At 36.2% G+C, this 23,238-nt stretch overlaps 1 protein-coding gene across 1 annotated transcript in view; it reads right to left on the reverse strand.

Moving 5' to 3' along the window:
• The window catches only part of LOC145982695 (uncharacterized), a 196,624-nt gene that overhangs the window by 67,475 nt on the left and 105,911 nt on the right, over positions 1-23,238 (reverse strand). Inside the window, exon 5 of the mRNA XM_083116056.1 lies at positions 18,898-19,020. Coding sequence (XP_082972182.1) covers positions 18,898-19,020 — 123 coding nt within the window. The remainder of the gene's footprint in view (positions 1-18,897; positions 19,021-23,238) is intronic.

Raw genomic sequence — 23,238 nt, forward strand, 5'->3', positions numbered from 1 at the left:
TCATAGCATTTCTAAGATTTATAGAGATTATGATAAGTGTCAATTACACTACACAACAGTTTTTCCCATCTGCAAACAAATAGTTGATTTTGGTTAAATTTTTACTAAATATTTCTAAATATAACCTTAGTTTGGCTCCATATTCTACCATTGAAATCTGTTTTTACTACGGTTGGAAGTGGTTCAAAAAAAAACCTAGTATTTTTCCGCAGCTTTTTTGGTTGGCCCTCGTTCGGCATTTTTCACAAAAGTGTATAAAATCAATGAAAATACACGAGTTGGCAGTATTTTTTCTGTTCCATGGTTTTCCTTTATCTCCCTACTGTAAAATAGACACTCATTTCTAAATATAAAATACAATTTGCAATATGAAATTCGAAGCTAAGTGTAAACAGTGTTTTCCAAAAAGCTGGCTTTTTAGAATGGATGGTTCCTTCAGTGTGTTATCTTAATATTTCAGTAGGTTTATTAAATATATCTATGTAGTATAAACATATTCATATAACTGGAGTAGTTTCGTATGTGTTTTTAATAGAATAGTATATGATATGATTTTCAAGATTTGAATTTGTTATAAGACCATCCATGAAGTAAAAAAGAAAAAAACTGATCTGCCTTCTGAAAATCTAGTATCAAATCTCTTTACATTAAATTTTGTGTTCAGGAAATATATATTTGTATTCTGGCTTTCCAGTAGATCAAGTATAATTTGGTTAAATGACCACTAATCTGGTCATGGAGCAACTACAGTCGGCGCTAGCAAACTGGCGTGGAACCACCCACTCTGGTAATGACGCGCTGTTGCCGGATAGACTTACTTCAGGATTTTCGCGAGCCCACAGAAACACGTGTAGGATTAAACATCTGGTTAAACATATAACAACGGGACACTTCCATTGTTCTCAGTCTGACTCTGTTCATATTTGAAGGAACAACGTTAATAGGCAGAGAGCTTTTGGCTGAGTGAAGTGCGTTTTATTTAAAATATTCAGTCTGATTTCTGTATTGAATATTTTTGTGCGTGAGCGGGCGTTTGTGTGTGTGTTTGTAAGAGTTGTTTCGAGAAATTGTACTGCAATGTTGGAAAGAAGAAAGAAAGTAATTGGTAGCTTCCCAAATTATCTCACTTCACACACCCACATGTGCCTCCCCGATGGTACAGTGGTAGGTAAGCGTCGTCGCCTTTTAATCAAGTAGTCCTGGGTTCGATACCCTGTCGAGGCACATAGTGGTTCGGATCTCACTTCCAACTGTAGGTCCATTCCAGATTAGCCGTAGTGTGCATAAGTGCACTTTAAAACACCAACTCAATCCATCATTCACACACAATTCATTTGTTCGTGATAAATTCTTCTCCGTAATACAGTAACTCAGTTCTGTGAAATTCTGTTTTAGAGGTAAATTTTTGTAGGTTCCGCAAAATATAATTTAAAAACGTGTTAACGAAACCAAGTTGTACGTAATTTGTTTATACGTAATTCACCCTAATTTTCAAGAAATGCATTTCATTTGTACATTCTGAAGCTTCAACAATGTCACAGAAGTATAAATTCCATGTTGTTACAAAACAAAGGGCGAGTTTTGTATACAATAACAATAGGCGGGCCTAGCTGCGGTTGGTATCTAGTTGCGAAAAAGACGAACGCAGCGGTATAACAAAGAAGGCAAAGAGGCAGCATGAAATCAAAGGAGAACGATTTTCCGCAGTTGTTCATAACACAAGACGCATTTTCTTTTGTAGGTAATTGTGATATGATACAACACAAGTAAAAAGATTCCGGTAGCTGATGCTTGCAATGTACCATAATAAAAACACAACAGAGGTTCTTTCAGTGAAGGTTTTCGGTTGCTGTGTAGAGCAGGAAGAGAAAATCTTTCCTGCTTGCCAGAAAGTAAAATTCACACGGGAAGTTAACGTTAACCTACAAGAAACTTCAGATTCAAACTTCTAGATTCATTAATTTATCACTTTACGACGGAAATAACATATATTAGCATAGTGATACGTACGTGTTTAATTAGCGTGACGTTTTATTTTTTCCTGAGCTCGCCAACAGTTGATTAGCCTGTCCACCTGTTTGTGCGAACGTGGCAACGCAGAAAACCCCCAGCCACATGGCAGCCAACGAGGAGACAGAATTTGGTCACGTTCTGCATTCTGATTGCACACCACTTCTTATCGCGGCCCGAATGTAGTGATATATTTTGGCAGCTTGATGCAGTGGTTCTCAACCTTTGTGAGACCACAGCCCAGTAAATTTATTTATTATAAGTCCATGCCCTGATCCCAACAATTTCACTAATAAATACATTTCTGATCTTTACAATTCATATGAAAATTAATATGCACCGTTAATTAATATAAATATATCAACTAGTGGCCGTGGTGGCTCAGTCGGTAACGCGTCTGACTACCATGCTCAAGATCCCGGGTTCGATCCCGGGCCGGTTCAAATCCGGGAACTTTTCTAACAGTGGAAGCGGCCCCGGCGCCCACCCAGCGTCGAATAACATGGGTACCTGGGGGAAACCCTGGGGGGTAAAGGCGGTCAGGGGCATGATGCTGATCACATCACCCCCACTCACGACCGGATCAAGAAAGTGTGGGCGTTACCCCCACACCCCCTATACGCCTTCATGGCGTGGTGCTATGCACAGGGGAACACTTTACCTTTTTTTTTTTTTACCTTTACCTTTTTATGGCATAATCATATTTCAATTATGTATATACTTGCTGTCAAATATACAATTAGTCATCAACCCCTGGGTGCAATGGGCCTTTTGCAGCTAGGCAGTTGAAAAATACTGGCACTAAAACTGAAGCAGAAGTAAATTGGACTTGCCACAGATGGGGAAAAAAAAATATATATTTAAGAAATCTGGACTAGATCTACAGTTTGAAATGAGATCCGAAACTCTCTGCCTCCAGTGAGGATTGAACCTCAGACCCCTTCTTATTACAAGGCAACAGCATTACTTTACTCCGCTCCAGAGGCCCATTTATAATTATAAAAGGAACCTTCTATCAAAAAGTTGGCCTTTTTCCAACAACTCTACTTGCAATCTGTTCTCTGTGATTTACAGGCTAAATTTGATCTTCATATCTGATGAAGCTAACAATCTTGTTAAGTATAGAGAGCATTCAGACCGAAGCAACACATGACAGTGGGAGCTGTCACCTTGAAGTGACAAGTGATATGGGCCCCTTCAGTCTGTAAGCAAGCATCCACCACACATACACAAACAAGACCGAGGCAACATGATGCATGCCATGGAAGGAGCTTTCATACTGAAGTCACAGATGAAAAGCAACACAGTCTCCTTCAGTATAAGGCAAAATATTCACCGTTCATGCAAGAACAACAGAACGAAACAGCACTATGCATTTTTGCTCCGGTGTGAACAGTCCAAGCAACACTTGCAGGTTATGTTGCTTAAGTTTGAAAGGTTGTATTTACATCTAAGGGCTGGTTTCCAAGAGCCACGTGTCGCTTCCATCTCAAAGCTCCGTTACAGGACATATATTACACACACATATGCAGAAGTATATGTATTACGCAAACTTTCATTTGTGTAATACATATAGGGTAAACATGCCAGTGAATGAACAATTAAGTGCACTGAAGGAAAAAAATGTGTATAACTGTAATGGGAATGGTAGAAATTTTAGTGAAATTTGTTTCTGACATTCCAAATACCACCTTTATTTTAAATAATAGAGACTTTCTTCCCATGGATCTGCTGAAAATTGTTTATGTACAAAAACATAGTAGAGTATAAAAAAAAACAAGTAAATGAACACAACATCCCAGTTAATAAACACACGATGACCCAGTAACTGAACAGATTAAGATAATTTGCAAACACTGCAACAAATTAAAGGCCAACTTGAGATGAATGGTAAACAAGATACTCAGTATGCAGTTGTATATATTTATCACTTTTTGAAAACTGCGTTCATGCCAAAAACAATAAAGTGCTGCTGTTCCATAAAACTTTAAATAGGCCATTTTCTTCTTCTGAGATCATTTGACGAGAACAGCCAATCAGGGATAATCTCACTTCCAATAGGCTACCGAAAGGACATATGTTGTTCCTTTTGATTGGAGGGTTTGTAATATCTTATTATTTACAGAAATATGTGTCACGTTCATTCACTGGGGGCTGTTCATTCACTGGCATGTTTACCCTACTTCTGCATATGTGTTGTGAACAGTAAAGAATTTTAATTGTTCCGAAATATCAAAGTGAATGAAAAAGGTTGTACAGTGTCTCTACCAAAATAACAAATGCAAAATTCTTGACATTTTCTTGACCATTCATTCCTTTTTCTTTCTTCTTAACATTTATCGCTCTCTACTTAGCTAGAGTGCCTTGAATAATGTAGTGTGGAAAACTGACGGTTCTGGCCTCTCTGGCAGGTTCCACTCAGAAATGATACTGCTAGAGACGCTGGTGTCTGTACACCTTCATGGCATTCGTCTGCTTATAATGGAAGTAAATGGAGTTTTTGCTGCAATGTCCGATTCTTTTCCTTGTAACATTTCTTTGTATCAGAAAATTGTTATGATATTCAGTACAGTAGTCGCGAAAATATTAAAGAACATTCTGAACCGTCGATCATGACCTGTCCTTGAGTTTTTTTATTAACAATACCGAAGAAAACATAGGTATGGATTGTTACTCGTAACTCTTAATATGACAATTGCCGCGAGAATTAATATCGTGTATGCATTATCCTGAAAGGTTCATTAATATCGTCATTGTCACAAACATTATTTTTATGGAAATTCACACAGACAATACTAGTTTATTTTTCAAAGATCTGTTTTACATCCACTCGCATCTTGTCTAACTTACTGCCCAAAAACTCGCAAGCGTGAAATATGACACTTTTCATTTCTCGCTTACTGGAAAAATTTAACAACACGTTGGTTGAGTTATATTTTCACCATGTCTCGAAACTGTCGCCACTGTTTTGTGCCTGATTGTTCTAGTGGATATCATTCAAGTAAAGAAAAGGGTAGTTGTATATTTAGTGTTCCCAAACAAAAAGATAAATTAGCAGAGTGGAATCGTGCAAATCCCAGAGCTGACAAGGAACTCTATGACACAGCAGGTGTTTGTGAATTGCATTTCGATGAACAATACTTTATCAGAGATTTTGTTCATGTAATAAATGATAAGGAGGTAAGGTTGCCAAGGGAGAGGATATTATTAACAAAGTTCCCAAATCTGCCCAATTATTTCACAAAAACTGTTCCTAGAAACAGAAAATGCAGAGAAATGTGCGAATCAAGTGCAAAAAAGCCAAAGAACAGTTTGACATTTAATGAAAGTTTGTCCATTCCCTTGCTTAAAGAAAACCTCACGGTACCCACAGAATTTTGGGGAAGGCATGATTTTGAAAATTGTGCTGATATTATTGCATTCAGCAAGTGTCAACTCAATGCAGGATCAAACACTTTGCATGTTGAGAGGTTAGCAGTGTTTAAAGGTGGAAGTAATAATAGCCTCTCCTGCAATGAATATGTAAGAAATAACAGGATTGAAAGTGTAGAATGTGTCAAAAGTGTGTGTCAAGCCCAAGATATATTACAGCAAAGAGACCTACTTACTGTGTGTGAAGGTGTTGGAACTGTAAGTGAATTTTCTTCTGTCCATCAATCAAGTGCTACAATTACAGATGATAGGATTTTCAGTAAAAACTGCGTAAGTGTTGTTAAATCACCCAATATATCTAAGTGTATAGCATGTAAGAACACAAGAAAGCTAATGTTGAACATGAAATCACGGGAAAAAAAAAACTTGAAGGTAAGAAGATATGCATAAGGCGAAGACTAAAAATAAACTATCATTCAGCCAATACGCTCTGGGCAAAAGTTCACAAAATGAAAAGCGAAATTCAAAAGTTATAAGGTATGAACCAGAAAATTGAACTTTCTAAATTTGATGAGAAGATGAGTTTGAGTTGCTGTTTTAAGTTCACTTTATGCACAGTAAGGCTAATCGGGACTGGACCTACAGTTTAAAGTGGGATCCGAACCACTTGTGCCTCCAGCGGGTATCAAACCCGGGACCCCTCGATTACAAGGCAATGACGCTACCACTGCGCCATGGGGGAGGCCCTGATGAGAAGATGAAAACATTGCCCAGAAAACAACAATTGTGTGTTAAACACTGTTTCACTGCAGCAAGACGACGAGGTGTCACTGGCATGATTTTTTTTATAAGAGTTGGGTATTAGAGTGTATTATTACGAGGATGAAAAGCCACAAGCTGTATGAACACATACGTAGATACAAAATAATGGTTGTACCCAGCAGTAGGACATTATACAAGTATCTTAAAATGTACAAGAGTGGTTTTGGATTCAACCCAAAAATATTCACAGGCATAAAGGAGAAGGTCAGATCTATGTATGACTTCAAAAAGCATGGGGGGTTACTAATAGATGAAATGAAGTTGACTCAAAAATTGCAGGTACGTGATGATGGAAATATTGAGAGCTTTGTAGACTATGGAGTATTTCAGGAGGAAGGGTCAGGTAGTGCTTTGAGTGATCATGGCATGGTTATTCTCTTTCAGCCATTATCTGGGAATTGGAAACAGATAATTGGGGTATTTACGACATCAAGTAATATGTATTTATTACATGTGATGGAGCTACCTGGAATCGGAAAATGTGGCACATTTTTGGAATTGGAAGCACTACACCACATGCGACACACCCTATCAATCCCACAAGAAATCTACACTTTGTGTCAGACTTCCCACATCTGCTGAAATGTTTACGGAATTCCTTTATAAACATGGGATTCGACACACACAAGGGAGAGGTTCGGATGGAACATGTTAGAGCAGCCTGTATAATTGATTCAGAAAACATACCACTCAAGGCAATGCCTAAAATAACAATATCCCATATCAATCCAAATAACTTTGAAAAGATGCGAGTAGGTTTAGCGTTCCAATTATTTGGCGACGATGTACTCAAAGCACTTTCCCTGTACAACGACAATATTGAATCACAATATGCAAGCATATCTGCTATTGTCTATTTTATAACTTTGATAAATGCGATCATAGTTATAACGACTTCATAAACACCAGACAAGGCTTTAAGGCCCAATTCAAAAGAATATGCTAAACTTCTTTTGTTGCTGGATTTCCTTGATGATTGGGAGAAGTATAGTTGCTCAAATAAGGGAGGACTTTTAAGTGCAAGTACAGCTACGGGCTTTCGAGTAACAATCAAAAGTACACTCTCTCTGTTACAGTACTTGCATACACTCTGATATAAAGACATCAAGACTAAGCCAGGAAGCTATTGAATGCCTGCTTGGGATAGTTAGGCAGTCGTCAGGCTGTAATGACCACCCTACACCAACAGAATTCCTCCACATTCTTCAGTGTCTTTCCTTTTACAATTTAGACCGTCCTCCCAAAAATGGAAATTGTCCACCAGAACTTTTAAATTCCCTGCTAAGTGCAGATAATTTGGATGCAAATTTCATAAAAGAGCAGCTGAAGGAAAGGAAAGAAATAGAAAAAGAATTTCACAGACTGGCACACACAGATATTGGAAAAGATCATGGAAGTTATGTACAGAAGAACAGCGATGCAAGGTTAATTTATTACATGGGAAGCTATGTTGCCAAAAATTTTAAAGACAAACAACAACAATGTCAACACTGCATCGAAAACCTCATCACAACAAGAGAGAAAGTTGTAGCTTCTTCATCCTGCCACACTAAGGAAATTCATAAGAGGTGGTTTATGTTACCCCAAGGATAACCTCCTGCAGCTTATAAGATACCTAGAACAAACATTCACATCTTATTTATCAACACACAAACTCCACAGTGGCATCATCAATGATATTATGTCTGTCTTCAAACGTGAACATGCAGGATATGTAGGGTGTACCCATCATAGAGAAACTGTTACCGCAAAACTGGTCAAATTCTATTTTGTTATGAGACTTCCGTTCTATGTAAAAGTACTGAACAAATCAACCAATGCACAGGCAGATAAAATGAAATACTTAAAACTAAGACGTTGCAAATGAACTTCCGATGTTACCATTCTAATAGCTGGCATAATCAATCTCTTTAATTCAATGAGTAACAGTACCTACAAATTACTTCCAAAAAGAAATTTTCAGCAAAAAATGCCGGCTTTACCTGGACTCGAACCTGGGTCTCTGGCCTACCGTGCCATTTCTCTGACCACTGAGCTACCAAGCTACCGAGCTGGCCTGGCCTCGCCTGATTTTTCGCTATTGCTGTATTACCTGGATCCACGCAGGTAATACAGCGATAGCGAAAGATCACGCAAGGCTAGACCGGCTCGGTAGCTCAGTGGTAAGAGCAATGGTACGGTATGCCAGAGACACGGGTTCGAGTCCTGGTCGAGCCTATATTTTTCGCTGAAAATTTCTACGTAGTACCTCCTGTGTGTGCCTAATCTACAATACTTCCAAAAAGTTTTAACAATTTTAATTGAGATCATTCCTTATAGTTATTCTTGTATGTACGTATTGCTTGCATTCTAGAATTGTTTCTCTTGTAGTCTACAGTTATTACAAGCATAACATTAAATTACTTAAATATTTTTTTTAAATAAAAAATATTGTGATGAAAATTTTTATCTGAAATAATAATAAAACAGACTGCTTGTTCTTCACAGTTAAGTTGCTATATCTCAACAATGTAACATTGACAACATCCATTGTATAACGGATTTTATTTTTTATTTAAGAAATTCTTAACCACTGTTATAAGTGTATCTTTAGTCAAACTAAAAATAAATGTCTGATAAAGGGAGCGTGTGTTCTCCTGAAACGTCACAACGAAAACTGTGTCTTTATGCTTGTAATAACCGTAGACTACAAGAGAAATAATCATTCCTTTTTAATCTGAAACATTTATCTGAATGTAGGAAAAAATATGGCAAGTGTTTTTAAATTAACCCAAGACAAAGTACAATCACATGTCGTTCCTTTAGTTATCTTGTGTGCTGTATGTTTCATTCTGACAGATATTCTTAGTGTATAAGATAAAAAATTACTATTTACTTCATGCTGGACAATATTGAGGAACTTAGTATTAACTGTACAACTACAAGAATAAAATTTTATGTTAAATGTATAATTTGGAAAGCAATCTCCCCATGTAAAAAATACTAACAACTAAGCATCATTACATGTTAAATTTCACAGGTTTTCAGTTAGGTGTGTAATAGCTAGAGTATGTAACATTGTTATTCGTACACATAGAATTTCCGAGGAAAAAATGTCGTATCTACTAGTAAATTTAACTATCTTCATATGTATCTGGCAATTAATGTTAATGAAGGTTTCACCAACAAATGTCAATAAAAATGTATGTTCAAAGTGTATAAACAGAGCATATAATTTGTGTGAAAAGAGAAAAACAGGCTGTTTCATACAACATTATTACTCGTACAGGAAAGAGTTTCAATCTTCCTCGCATACAGCACCACCCCTATTCGGGCAATTTCGTGCAGTTTGCAACTTCGTAACAAGTTTGAACATGCAGGCGTGCTCCAGTCAAGCAGAATGCTGGCATAGGTATTGTTGTAGGCCTATCGTCTATCTATCAGCGTGTTCGAAATGGGCAAGGTGAAGGAACTTAGTTCCGATCTGAAGGATGTTATTATAAATTTGGCCCTTAGAGGTTATTCGCTAAGAAAAATTGGACAAACAGTCAATAAATCACATGATGTCCGATCAAACTGTCCGACGTGCCTTGTGGAAGCATGGATATCATGGAAGAATACCACGAAAGAGGCCGTATGTAAATAAGGTGAATCGCAGGAATAGACTTTCATTCGCGAAAGAGCACATCCACAAGGACCAGGAATTTTGGGATAGTGTCACATGGTCAGACAATTGGATTGATTTTTGATTTGTTCTTTTAAGTCCACTTTATGCACATGGTCAGACGAGTTCAAGATTTATATATACGGGTCAGATGGGATAAATAGGGTCTGGAGAAAATCAAATAAAGACAATGATCACATTAACACAGTTACAACAGTTAAACACGGTGATGGGTCATTAATGATTTGGGGCTGTATGTCGTCCATCAGTTTATTGATGGTATCATGGATGCATATGTCTATTTGGACATATTGAAGTACAATGTAAAGCAGAGTGCCCAAAAAATGGACATGCCGCCTATCTACAGATTCCAACAAGACAATGACAGTAAGCATAAGGCGCGAGTTAACATGAATTGGCTAATATGGAATGTGCCCAAACTACTACAAACACCAGCTCAAAGTCCAGACTTAAATCCCATTGAGCATTTATGGGCAATTTTGAAGAGACGAGTCCATAAAGCAGGCGTCAAGTCCAAACAAGAGTTGAAAACTGTGTCAAGCAGTAATTCAAGCCAAAGGATACGCATCAAAGTATTAGAACTGTCAGTCAATTTGCTGTGAATATACTTTCTTCTTTTATATTATTAAGTGTACGAATAGAAAAGTTGTACAAAAACTTGCATGTTCCTCTTTCAGTTTAATTTAATTTATTATTGTCATTGGTTATACAAAATTTGGTAAGATTTTATGTTCATAATGATATTAGTTATTGAATTGTAAAGAAACAATTTCAAAAGAGTGTATTTCCTTTCAGATATTAAAGCATTTTCTTTGAAAATCCATGTGTACGAATAAGAATGTTACATACTGTATAACCAGTCCATTCAGATGCACTGTTCGTTACATTGTCGGTGTATCCGATTGTTACGGTGGTGTTTAAATCTGTGTATAGGCCTATTCTAAGCCAGTAATGTAGTATGAGTGGCAAACGGAAAAGGTGTCCAAAAAACTATGAAAGACTTTTTGAAAAATTAATCTTCTCATTTATGTTGTACACGTAATAAATAATTACTATACAGTTTTAAGTGTTGTTTCGTCATTTACGACCTATTAGCACCTTATCTCCATATTATCAGAGTTTTTCGTATCTGAGGTAGTCTCGGTCCCAATTAGCTCGGCTACTGTACAAGCATTTGTTCCTATCAGGGATCAAGACCAGAACCCTTCATTACAAAAAAATATTATACCGTATTATTATATCTCCTGCTTGGACGGTAACCTTACAACGGCCGGAGGAAGAAAATGAAGCGCTATGATTCGCTGACTCGCTGCGTGACGCGTTAATGTTGACAAAACTTTAAATTATTACAAACAAGGTTTAGTAAAAGCTGCGAGAGTCAAAACGAAGTCAAGGACTTTTGAAATGATGTTGTAGGTGGGATGGAGAGAGAGAAAAAAAAATTGTCACGCTCTGTCAGCATGGCTGCAAAAATCGAACACTTCCGTGATCGCATAATAACAAAGACTTGGGAAGGTGCTAGCAAAATAAAAGACTAATAAACGTTGCATAAAATACAATCAGACCTCAATAATGGATTATAACTTAAAATTTAATACGTAATAAATATAATAGAAATTCTAGGCAAACGTATAATCGTAAAAAATATGATCCGTAAAAGATACAACAGGTTCGGAAACCTGAGAATTTGGCTTACTTTCTGCTTTTTGAGTGAAACTTTCTCGACTTTTGCTGTTGACTGATTTACAAATAAATCTTTAACTTTTACAATTGGCAGGACACAGGGCGAACTAATCACTTCACTTTCAATTTTGCGGCTGTTTTGAATAAAACTTGGACCCTTGCTTACGGCAAACTTCTGAACTCTATCTTTAACAGATACAATATTCTTAGGCAAATCTTAAACGTCGTCTTTGGTGATTAATATATTTCGGGATGAATCTTGAACTTCTTCTTGTACACTGTGCTGAATAATAACGGACTGAGGGAAGGGTGGCGGTATTGGCGGGTGAATTGTTTTTAACGGTACCACTTCAACAGTCGATGCAATGCCATCGTAAAGCTGGTCCATGGACGGTGAATCATTTTTAAGTTCACTTAACGCTATTTCGTTGGTACACTCATGGTCATAAGTAATATATTTCTTGCGTTGACATTTACAGTAACAAATTATGAAAATTATAAAAATACTAATAATAAATGTTGTTAATAATAAACTAGTAATAATATTATGAGGATAGTCAAAGGACTTTTTCAACAGATAAATAAAATTTGAAGCTTTTACGTATGGAAGAAATCCGTATAATAACTAAAATTGCAATGATTTTCATGTTGCATAGGCAACAAAACAAGTAGTTCCTCAAAACTAACACATACTTTAAGCCTGCCTAGTTTAAATTAGTAAATATTTTAACTCAACTTAATTATTTCTGATTCTAGGCTCAATTTATCTGCTTAATTTATTTATTTGATATAATTTATTTATTCTCTAATTTTTTTTTGCACTGTTTAACTTATCTTATTTTAAATTTTACTGCAAACTTATGTTATTTAATTTCAGGTGTTATCTTTATTTTTAAATACTTAAAATCAATCAAACCATACTGAGGTACAAAGAATCTTTTATTCTCTCAACTCATGCAAAAATATGCTTCGCATATTATTGTGGCAAAGTTTGAAACTAAAACCGTTGTGGTTTAACCATAATCACTCTGCAATGGCAGAATGGATTTCCAGGGTTTGGTAGCTATTCAATATCCAAAGGAAAATACTTGTTATTGGAGCGCAAAAAAATTGACGTCGACGTCTACATATTCATATAAAATAAATATTCTCATTAACTGGTGCTTAAAATAGAACTTTGCTAATATAATTATATACCTTCTTCTGAAGTGTAACTATAAAATTTTTAGTGATGTACTTGCTGAGCTAGTATTTTTAATACTGCAAAAAACTTTTTGTGCCTAAGGCACATTATTAAATAATAAGTCTGCTTTTATTTAACCTTTAATATTATTACTGCCATTTTATTATAAATGAATATTATGTTACGCAAGTGGATTTAAAATATTAGACCTGTTTCACTTTAATGAATGCCGTAACTTGGAGCAAAAATATTAATATTTATATTTTAAAATTTAAAACAAACTACATTTTAAAGTTTCTAACGTTCGAAGCTACAACGTGCTAAGGATAAATATTCAACTGTCAAACAAAACAATGTTTCGGACAGGAAAAAAAAAAAAAAATATATACTAACAAAAAAATCTCATTAATATGTGAGAAACGTCCACGCCGTGTAATGCTCTCCTAATTCTCTTCTAGTTATTCAAATTAAGTTGGCTGTGCCTAACTTAGCTTAAAATATAAGTATATGTATATATGTGTAGGGACTCATTCTCGTCACTACTGCTTACCTGTGTACTGCAGCCTATTTATACATCTATTACTTCTCAACTAGAACTTATAATTAATCGGGCGGTTTATATCCTAAATCACGGTATGCCACTCAAACTATATACTAATAGCGGACATTAAATGTACAGCGTGGCCAGGAATATAATTAGCGTTTCGTTTCTTTACATATTAACATGAATTGAAAATTTTGAGGCAATGTATTCGTAAGTTAAGGTAACATAAGGCAAGTGACTATCTCGTATAAACTTGACTATCTCCTTAATCTAAGCTCCCTTCATGAGGTGCTAGGAGACTTCGGTCATTAAGAATATAAATGAGTGGTCCTCGGGGCCTTATTCGTTCCCAAAACTATATATTTATAAAAATGTAATATCCTCATTGCAAAAATCTTAGCAGTTATAGTTCAAGCATTCTAAATCATTTACAAGTTACGATCAGTTTTAAACCAAATTTAAATTAAACTTCTAAGAAATTTTGCGGATGACCGACCCTGACTTGAGGTCGATAAGTTTCATCGGATTCATCCTCATGTTAGACTAAACATCTATCATGGCATCTATAATAAAAAATTCCCATCCGGTTAAAAAAACCTTTAAGCCCTATGTATTTTCAAAATAAAATATGGCAAGGACATACTAAAAAAAATAAACAAATTAGCAAAAATTTTAGGGTGGGGTTAAATTTAAAACTGGTTAACAATTTTCCATCTTATTTTCGAAAAAATGGATGAAAGCCCTAAGCATCTCCATCACGTATCAAAATGGAGATAGAGGGAAAATTTCAAAGCTAACAATTAACTGCAACTCTTTTCATTTCCGAAAAAATGAAAAGGCCTCAAGCACTCCACCACGTATCATTCTAAAGAATGATGGGATCTGAACCTGTCATTGTGCAATTAATTGCTGGGTGATGCAAGTTACTCATCATTCATCCTCTGATGAGAGCACTCGTCATTGGCATGACGAGTTAACGCTTGGCAATACGAAAGGTACAAATAAGATTAAGGAACTAAACTGCAGAAAAGACAATGGTCACTCGTTGGGTTTTGTGAACCTTTGAACCTGAATCATGGCTGGGTGTTAGGATAGTTACCTGTCTATCTGATGAATTATGATGAATAAAATATACGAAGTCCTCTGTTGGCTTCTCAATTGGTTGACCAGAGCGTTGTCTCACTTCTGCCCTACTGCTCTCCTAACCTCTTCTCCCTTCTCAACTCCAATCCCAAGTCAGTCAACTCTCAGCTTGTCTCCCCTCTATATCACTAGGCCATGGAGCTCTTCCTCCATGCCGAATCATGTTTTTAATTTCCACTATGCAAACCACTGACTCCATAGGCAGAAGAAACTACCTGTTTCCTGAATAGCTCAGGAGGTTTGCATAGCACAACACTGTGCATTGTTTACATGCCTCAGAGGCTGAGACAACTGAGAAAAACAAGTGAATGCCCTGGTCAACGGGAAGCATTCAGAGAGGCTTTATAGAATAAACATATAATCTTAGGGATTGATACGATACAGTCCACTTTTATGATGAAAATATTGTTGGTTTTCATGGTTTTATTTATTTTCTATTTTTCTTTTGGAATTCATAAAGTGCAATATAAAATTCAGAATAATTTCGTTGGTAAAGTGAAATAAGAACATAGTTATACAAATAGTTTGCTTTTGAAAACTGTAATTCACTTCATTATATATCTGAGAAGTAAGTTTTAGGAATTTGTGCTTTTATTATATGATCATACGATGTTAAATTGGCCAGCAATTGCACTGCCTGTAAATCGTTCAAAAATGCTTTCCGATAAAAAAAAATTAAAACACTAATTCAATGAAATAAATTTAAAATGAAGAAATAGAACGTTGGACTTACGTTAATTTGCAGTTTATTTTCATTAAGTACAAGGGAAACATTTTACAGCCAAGTCAAAAGTAAAAATGCACAGTCCTTAACATCAATGTTCTATTGAACTTACCAATCGACACAAATGTAAAGCAATTTGTTGGTAAGAGATGACAAGGTACATCCTAATCGGCTACTTGAACTCAATGGAATGTGAAATATCTTTCGAATATCTGAATTTCGGGAAAATGACTTCATAACATGTACACTACGAAACATTTTTCTCCTTCATGACACTATTTCGATTTTATTAGCATACAAAATAAACTTGTGTACACAATCCAACGTTTGACGTCCAGCCTCACATTGCGATGTTGATGCTCGTGTTTCGCTGCACATAAAACATATTTATGTTACTTTTCTGTGTAAATTAATGCCATTTCGTGACTGCAAATCACTCCACAAATATAACTGTTCCGATCAATTCACGTACTGCCTTTCAAGACAACAAATCTACACAATATATTTCAAAAACTAACTAAGCCGCATTACTTTCATAAGAAAATTAGCAGTTATACTGATCGCACTGCCACCTATGTTGTCATCAGTCTCTGGAACTAGTTTCTTGGGTAGTTTTCCACACTACGTTATTCAAGGTGCTGTAACTTAGGTATAGTTGGAAATTAAGAAAATAGATATTCTATTCAAAGAAAAACTCCTACCACACCACCAGTTAAGATGAAAACTGAAGCTGTACTTTAACAACAGGTTTAGACTTGCTTTAATTATTAATGCATGTAAAAAATTAATGCTTCAGATATCATCCTGGCTGGGGAATGGCCACATTACTATATTTAATACTTTTACAAAACTTCACGCATACAAGAATGCAATTCTTAAGAAACAAAGTGAACAAATCATAACCACAACTCAATACAATTTTGATTTCCAAATATTCAATTTTATCAAATCCCAGTACAGGTATATAATAATGTAAATTCAATATACTGTAAAAAATCTTGACCATAAGGATAATTTCTTGACTGGTAGACACCCTGTTGTATGTAGCAGTGGTATCATGCAAGGCACTTTGAAAGTATATGAAAATAGTTTCTAAGGTGAACCCTAGAGACCAAATTGCAGGAAAGCATGAAAAAAGACCACTCTTCGAGTGTGTATAATCCCCGTACCCAAATTTGGGGGGCTAGAAATATTCACTTATTTTTGAAAATATATAATTTTTGGGTAATTTTGAAAATTGGTCTCCCCAAGGTTTCCTCCCACCCCATACCCATTGACTTGAGACTGGGTGAACCATAGAGCTGCTTTATGTGGGGACAAGGCCGAAAAATTCTGACCTTAGATCACCCATGCTGAAAATCGAACCCAGGTCTCATGTCTGGCAGTCAAACACCCTACCGACTAGACCACTGTGTAGTTTTCGTAGTTTTTCGAATTTTCTCCTCCCTTCAAAGAACCAGTATGATTACAAAATCTTAAAAATTAGATATGCTTAGAATTCCTTATAGAGCATTCACGTGAATCTTCATGTTGTTTGCTTTTCCTGTTCCTAGATATTTTCAATAGTTTCGTGGTTGCATAAGTCTATTAAACTATTGAAAGGAGAGGGCAATTCTCAAAATGCTGCCCTAGTGCCAGCCAAAAGTCGAGCAGAGCCTTAATGTCATTTGCAGTACCAACGGCACAACCAGATTCAGAATTCACAAAACTTTGGATAATAACTTTAAAAGCTTTCTTTTAAAGTATTTAGGGAATTGCACAGCTGAAATTTATCAAGTTATGGGGTAAATTACAGTGCTTTAAAGTTATCAGGTGCACTAAAACTACATCTTCCTGGCTCTTATCTACATTTTCCTCTCAGCAACCATTAGGAATGAACATAAGCATGTGGAAAGATTTCCAAAGGATATTTGAGTCATTAAGTTTCTTGGAATGTGGAATTGTGTTATTGCAGAGTTAGTAACGTTACCAAAAAATAAATATAAATGGGCAAGAAGTCTGCCTCATGGGGCCAATGCTAGAAGCAAAATTCTGTCTTTTGTTCAGTAAGCTAGCAACACTGCCATTTTATACATACAAGGTGTGGCTATTAATTTCCAGGACTGCTCTAATAACACCAGAACAGATGATGTGAAAAACTTACCCTTTTAATATGTTTCGAAGTAATCCCCACCTGCCGTAATACACTTCTGTGCTCGGCTGTATAAGTTGCGGAAACAACTTTTAAAGTCCTCTTTTGGAAGGCTCTTCAATGTCGACGTCACGTGCTTCTTGATGTCTTCAACATCCACAAACCGTGTTCCTTTCAGCACAGTTTTGAGTTTTGGGAACAAAAAGAAGTCTTCGGGGGCCAAGTCAGGAGAGTATGGTGGATGATGCAGCTCTACGACTTCATGCTTGGCTAAAAACAGCTTCACTGGCAACGCAATGTGGGGGCGGGCGTTGTCGTGCAACAGAAACCAACTCCCATTCTGTCGAAAACGGGGACGTACTCTGCGAATTCTTTGTCGGAGTCGGGCAAGAACTTCTGCGTAATACTGTCCCGTAACAGTCGTGCCAGGTGGAACAAATTCATGATGAATCAGTCCTTCACTATCGAAGAAAGCGATTAACATGACTTTGACCTTTGATTTTTGAAATCAAAACTTTTTCTGTTTAGGGGAGCTGGGAGACCGCCATTCTGCGCTCTGTCTCTTGGTTTCAGGGTCGTATTGGTAGCACCACGATTCGTCACCCGTTACTATCGAATACAGAAAAGCAGGGTCAGCGTCAGCGTTGTCAATGTGTTCACCACACGTGTCCATTCTGTGTTGCTTTTGTTAGTCCGATAAACAGTGTGGAACAAATCTGGAACACACCTTGCGTTTCCTTAGGTCTTGCATCAGGATTTGGCGAACCACCTCTTTGTTGATGTTCAGTTCACTGGCCAGTATTCGAATAGTCAGTCGCCGATCCGATGTTACAAGCTCGCGCACTTTCTCAATTGTTTCAGGCGTACGCACGGAAATCAGCCATCCAGTGTGGGTGTCATCTTCAACACTTTCGTGCCCATCCCGAAAACGTCCATACCATTAAAATGTTCGGGAACGGGATAATGCTTGCTCACCATACACTTGCTTCAACATTGGAAGCAGTTTGAAGCAGTTTGAAGCAGAATTTGATGTTCACCCTTTGCTCCATTTCTGCACTTCGACAACAACACTTCACCAGATACGTTTCGACGCGTCTTTCCCAGCCAAGCTCTTGTCTCCAACTGGCGCGCACTTCGGAGTGCATGTGCAGATGTACTACCTTCCGGATACCAGCAGCGCCCCTCTCGGGTGAGTGATCGGTTTCGTGCTGTGACGTCAGTCCTGGATATTAATAGCCACACCTTGTATTAATACTTTTTGCCAACAAAACTTTGCATGGTTGTAGCAATGTACCACTGCTACATGCTACTTTTTTAATTCACTCATTTTAATCTATTGGGAAGGGGTGGGGTTACAGGGGCCAATTTAATAATTTTTTTCCTTCTTCCTTTTCCTGTAGCATTAATTATTGGGAGGCAAAATGTATAAATTTTACCTCTGCTAAAATCTGTCTTTAAGAAAGAAAACAAAACTAATTTCATCTCTCTATGACAATAAGTTCTTGAGTCTTTTTTTTTCCACGGCAAATTTAAAAACCATGCGCTTGAAAAGGCACCTGCTTCAACAAGAATACAGATGTGCGAGGGTCTCCCCTTTACAGGTTAAAAAGATCTGACTTACTATTTGAATCCAGTATCTCCGCAAGCATAATTGCCTTCTCAATGGTTTTAAGATGTTTCTGCTCTGCCTGCTTGACAGAACGTTTAACTTCATTTACATCCTTCTTTCCCTGACTGATTTTATCTGTAAGTAAAGATAATTGGATCCAGTTACACATAATAGTTTCAATAAACACATTAACAAGATTCTCAGGGGCCTTGCCCTAGTCTGGTGTTAGCACAATCTTGCAGAGTAGTTCCAGAGTAAATTATCTTCATACATAGCCCTACTTTACAGGACATTGTGACAATAATGGATAATATTCAGTGAACAACTTGCCCCACATTTCATTGCACCATATTTCGGGTAAATAGATCATTCCACGTTGTAAACGTGTCGGGTAAGCATTGTACGTATGACTATCGTGGTCATATGAGGAATGTATACTTTTTACGCCTTTCCGAAGCCCTACAGAAACTGTGAAAATATATAAAGTGTTAAAATGCAAACTTTCTCTATGTAAGAAGGCTTCTCATATGTTTTCCATATTACAAGTGAATCTGTTCACCCGAGAGTTTTTTTTTATCTAAGTGATGATGTCAAGTTCAATATCATCCCTTCCTATTTAATGTCGTTAATAAGGCTGTTTTATATACAGTAAATATGTCAAAATATGCACTAAAAATTACAGATAAACCTTAAAATGAAACAAAAAAATTGGAAAACTTTCCTTGTAGAATAATACATGCGATGTTACACACAGTGGATTAGAAATTAGATCTGTGAATTTATTTTAACATTATCTCAAACACTCTAAATCTATATTATATATATAAAAATGGATGTATGTGTGTGGGTGTGTGTATTTGTTTGTTCCGGCATAACTCTCGAACGCCTGGAGCAATTTCAACCAAACTTGGTACATGTATCACTTGCAATCTGAAAAGAATATTTTTGGGGTAAGGTGGGAAGGGATGACAAGTAAAAATAATCCAAAATGACCGGTATTAAATTCCGCACAAACAGACATCCGTGATTCTATGCAATACCGCACAACAATAGTGTTTCTTGGGTTGTCTAACATTCAGGCTCTATTGCAAGAACGACCGATATTAGCGTGGAATCCATAGTTTTCATGACACTCCCAATGCAGTTCAACTTGAAGTTCATCACCTATCGGCATAGGGGTGAGATGGGGTGAAAAATAAAATGCCACAAATGAACTAGATTAGTGTCGAATCCATAGTTTTCAGAGTCATTAAGCTAATTGGTGACATTCATGATCACATTTAAAATTAGTTACATTTTACACTATAGTTAGAATTCATTATTTTCCTGTCTAACACAAGATTGGGATAAATAATTAACTGGACAATGCCGGGTAATCAGCTAATACAGAAATACAATAGAAACTATTTGCAATGTTCATAAAAAATTATATAATATCATTTTAACTTAAGTAAACACAACAAGTGTATTCACAACAGTAAATCATATAAATGGCATGTTCTTTATTTAAAATGTTTGTTTCATTGTTGAAACTTCAAAACTTGTACTTATACTAGTATCTGGGTAGTCTGTAAACAAGGTGAGGTGTTCCAGATGGGAAGAACAATGAAGCAATACCATCAGAAAGACAACATACAGATCACAATGAGTCAACTTAATGTTCATTGTATCAATTATTATCATTTTTTTGAGTTCCATGGACAGAGAAACAGACTAACTGAGATTACTATAAGGTAGTATAGGGTGTTCAAAAAGTCACCCAGCCAAGAAGACTGAACATATGTAACATTTGTACAAAAAACTATAGAGATATGAAACTTACACTGGATATTAACTTTGTCTACATGGATATATTTTGAACATTAAACAAGAAAATCATGCTCTACATGAACGTTAAGCATGTGGAAAAAGTTACAAGGTGTAAAAAAGTTTTTGTATGAAGTAAAAACAAACAAGGATAAAAGACAGCTATGGAGATGCTTGTAAAAAAATTTGATGATTATATGTGTTTATCAAACTGATAAAAGAATGATAACTTTTTACCCATTTTATGCATTACAGACAACTTATGATATTAATTATGGCATATTAATAAAAAGTATGTTTTTTTAATAATAAATTATGAGGTGTAATGGCAACAATGTTCATGTCAGAGGGCATGTGCCGGGCATCTGGGTATGTTATACAATCAATTCCAAGATGAAAGAAAAAGCTTTCAAATTTATCGTACAAGAAGGTGTGTAGATTAAGTAGGTTAGTTGTATGACTGGGTTGTGTGACTTTTCAGACACCCCGTATTGGGTTGGCATTCAAGCACACTAAATTTTGTCTGCAGATTTGATAGTTTGTGAAATAACCAAGAAAATAAACAGCAAGGCTGACCTGAAAGACACAATATGTACACTGAACATGTCATCAAAAAAGATGAGCAGAACGGATTGTAGATGAATACAAAGAACAAACAGAAAGGCCAGCAACAGCCAAACAAACACACATGGAATAAATCCCACAGAATACCTGGGTCCTGGGTTTGATTCCCGGTGGAGGCACAAGTGGTTCGGATCCCACTTTAAACTGTAGGTCCAGTCCCGATTAGCCTATCTGTGCATAAAGTGGACTTAAAACACCAAATCAATCCATAGAATACCATGGAACAACAGTACTACACAAAAGCCATCCCAGTGTAGAATTCAAGTGATGCAGAAAGCAAAATATTTTTCAATTTTACGATTTATTCTTGTCTTGTTTATAAATCAACTTATGGCAATCCATGTAACTCTATCATATTCTAATACAAAACAATTATGTTCATTATGTAACCTCAGAACATCAGAAATAATTTCATTATTGGGGACTATGTACTTATGTAAAAATAACTACTCTCTGTTTATTTTGTTAATTTTGCATATAAAAATAATGTTCTTTCGTACAACATTGGTTCTACAGTGGACTCTCTTAAATTCGAACTCCATGGGGATACAGTTCACAACATGATGAATGGCAACCTCCATGTGGTGAGAGCAGTATCTCCTTTACTATATATTTATTTTTTAACGTGAGCACATCTCTCTGTGTGTGTGTGACTGTCATTAAGTTTTATAAATGGATCCCTGAAATGAGGATCTGAGGAATGTAGGTACTTCAAATGGAGTAACGGCCAGCTTTTAATTATACTTTTTTCAAATTTTGACCTGAGGTTCTCTACCCAGGGCTTTTAGATCTATGAAGGTTTCTTTTTAAGAAATAAAGAAAAATATACGCTGCCATGCAAACAAAAATAAAAGTTTCCCAAGGTACCCATGTCATTCGATGCTGGGTGGGCTCCGGGGCCACTTCCAACGTTAGAAAAGTTCCCGGATTTGAACCGGCTGGGGATCGAATCCGGGACCTTGAGCATGGTAGTCAGATGTGTTACCGACTGAGCCACCGCGGCCACTATTTTTTTAACCTTGTTTTAGAGGCATGCATATTTTGTTTTTGACGAAAACACGAAATGTGAAATAACACATTCTAATGTTAATTTTTCATGTTTCTGAAAGGTATCCTGTTTTGTCACAAAATGATGCGAAACGAACTGCAAAATAAGACTCTTAAACATGAAATTTACCATTTCTCGTATACCAACGCTACACTTTCTGAAGTCTGAAATATCCTGTGAGTTATGCAATTCACGGAAAATTGTTTAATTCTGCTGTAAATATTTGAGAAGCAAAAATGGACTCTTTTACACAGGAATAAACTTAATAATCTGGTAATGATTTAATGTGCTATTAGAAGGGATATGTTTATTTTGTGTAATAGTGCAGTTTTTAAATCAAATCTGGGATTATATTCACATTTTTTAAAACCAAAGTCATTTTATATGGTGCTTTTTCACCGCTATAACAGCGAAATTTCATTTTATTTATTGCTTTTGAACCTGAAATTGACTCTGTTTTTGTATCGAAATGTTGCTTTTTGATTTACCAAAAATATGTGCCTCTATCAATTACCCCTGTTTCTTGTGCGAATGAGACAGACAAGACTGAAAGTAAAAATTTGGTAAGGGGGAATTTGATCCTAGTAAAGTGTTGTCACCTTCACTTTGTATCAAGCTTTGATTAACAGAACATTTTTTTTATTTTCTTTCTAAACAACTACACTACCAGTTTCTGCAACTATCAGAGATGGTGGAGGGCTACTGTTGGATGGTACCAAGAAAATCAGCAAGTTGTCTAAAACATACAAAAATGCCAAAAGAAATGTTAATGCGAAAAGACAGTGTAATATACAGGCCTCTGACAATGGCTTTCCATCAATAATATTGGATAAAACTTGTTTAAGATCTTCAAAATAATATATAAAACAGCATTC

Source organism: Lepisma saccharinum, unplaced genomic scaffold (assembly GCF_977018435.1).
Source record: "Lepisma saccharinum unplaced genomic scaffold, izLepSacc3.1 HAP1_SCAFFOLD_340, whole genome shotgun sequence".
Taxonomy (NCBI): Eukaryota; Metazoa; Arthropoda; class Insecta; order Zygentoma; family Lepismatidae; genus Lepisma; species Lepisma saccharinum.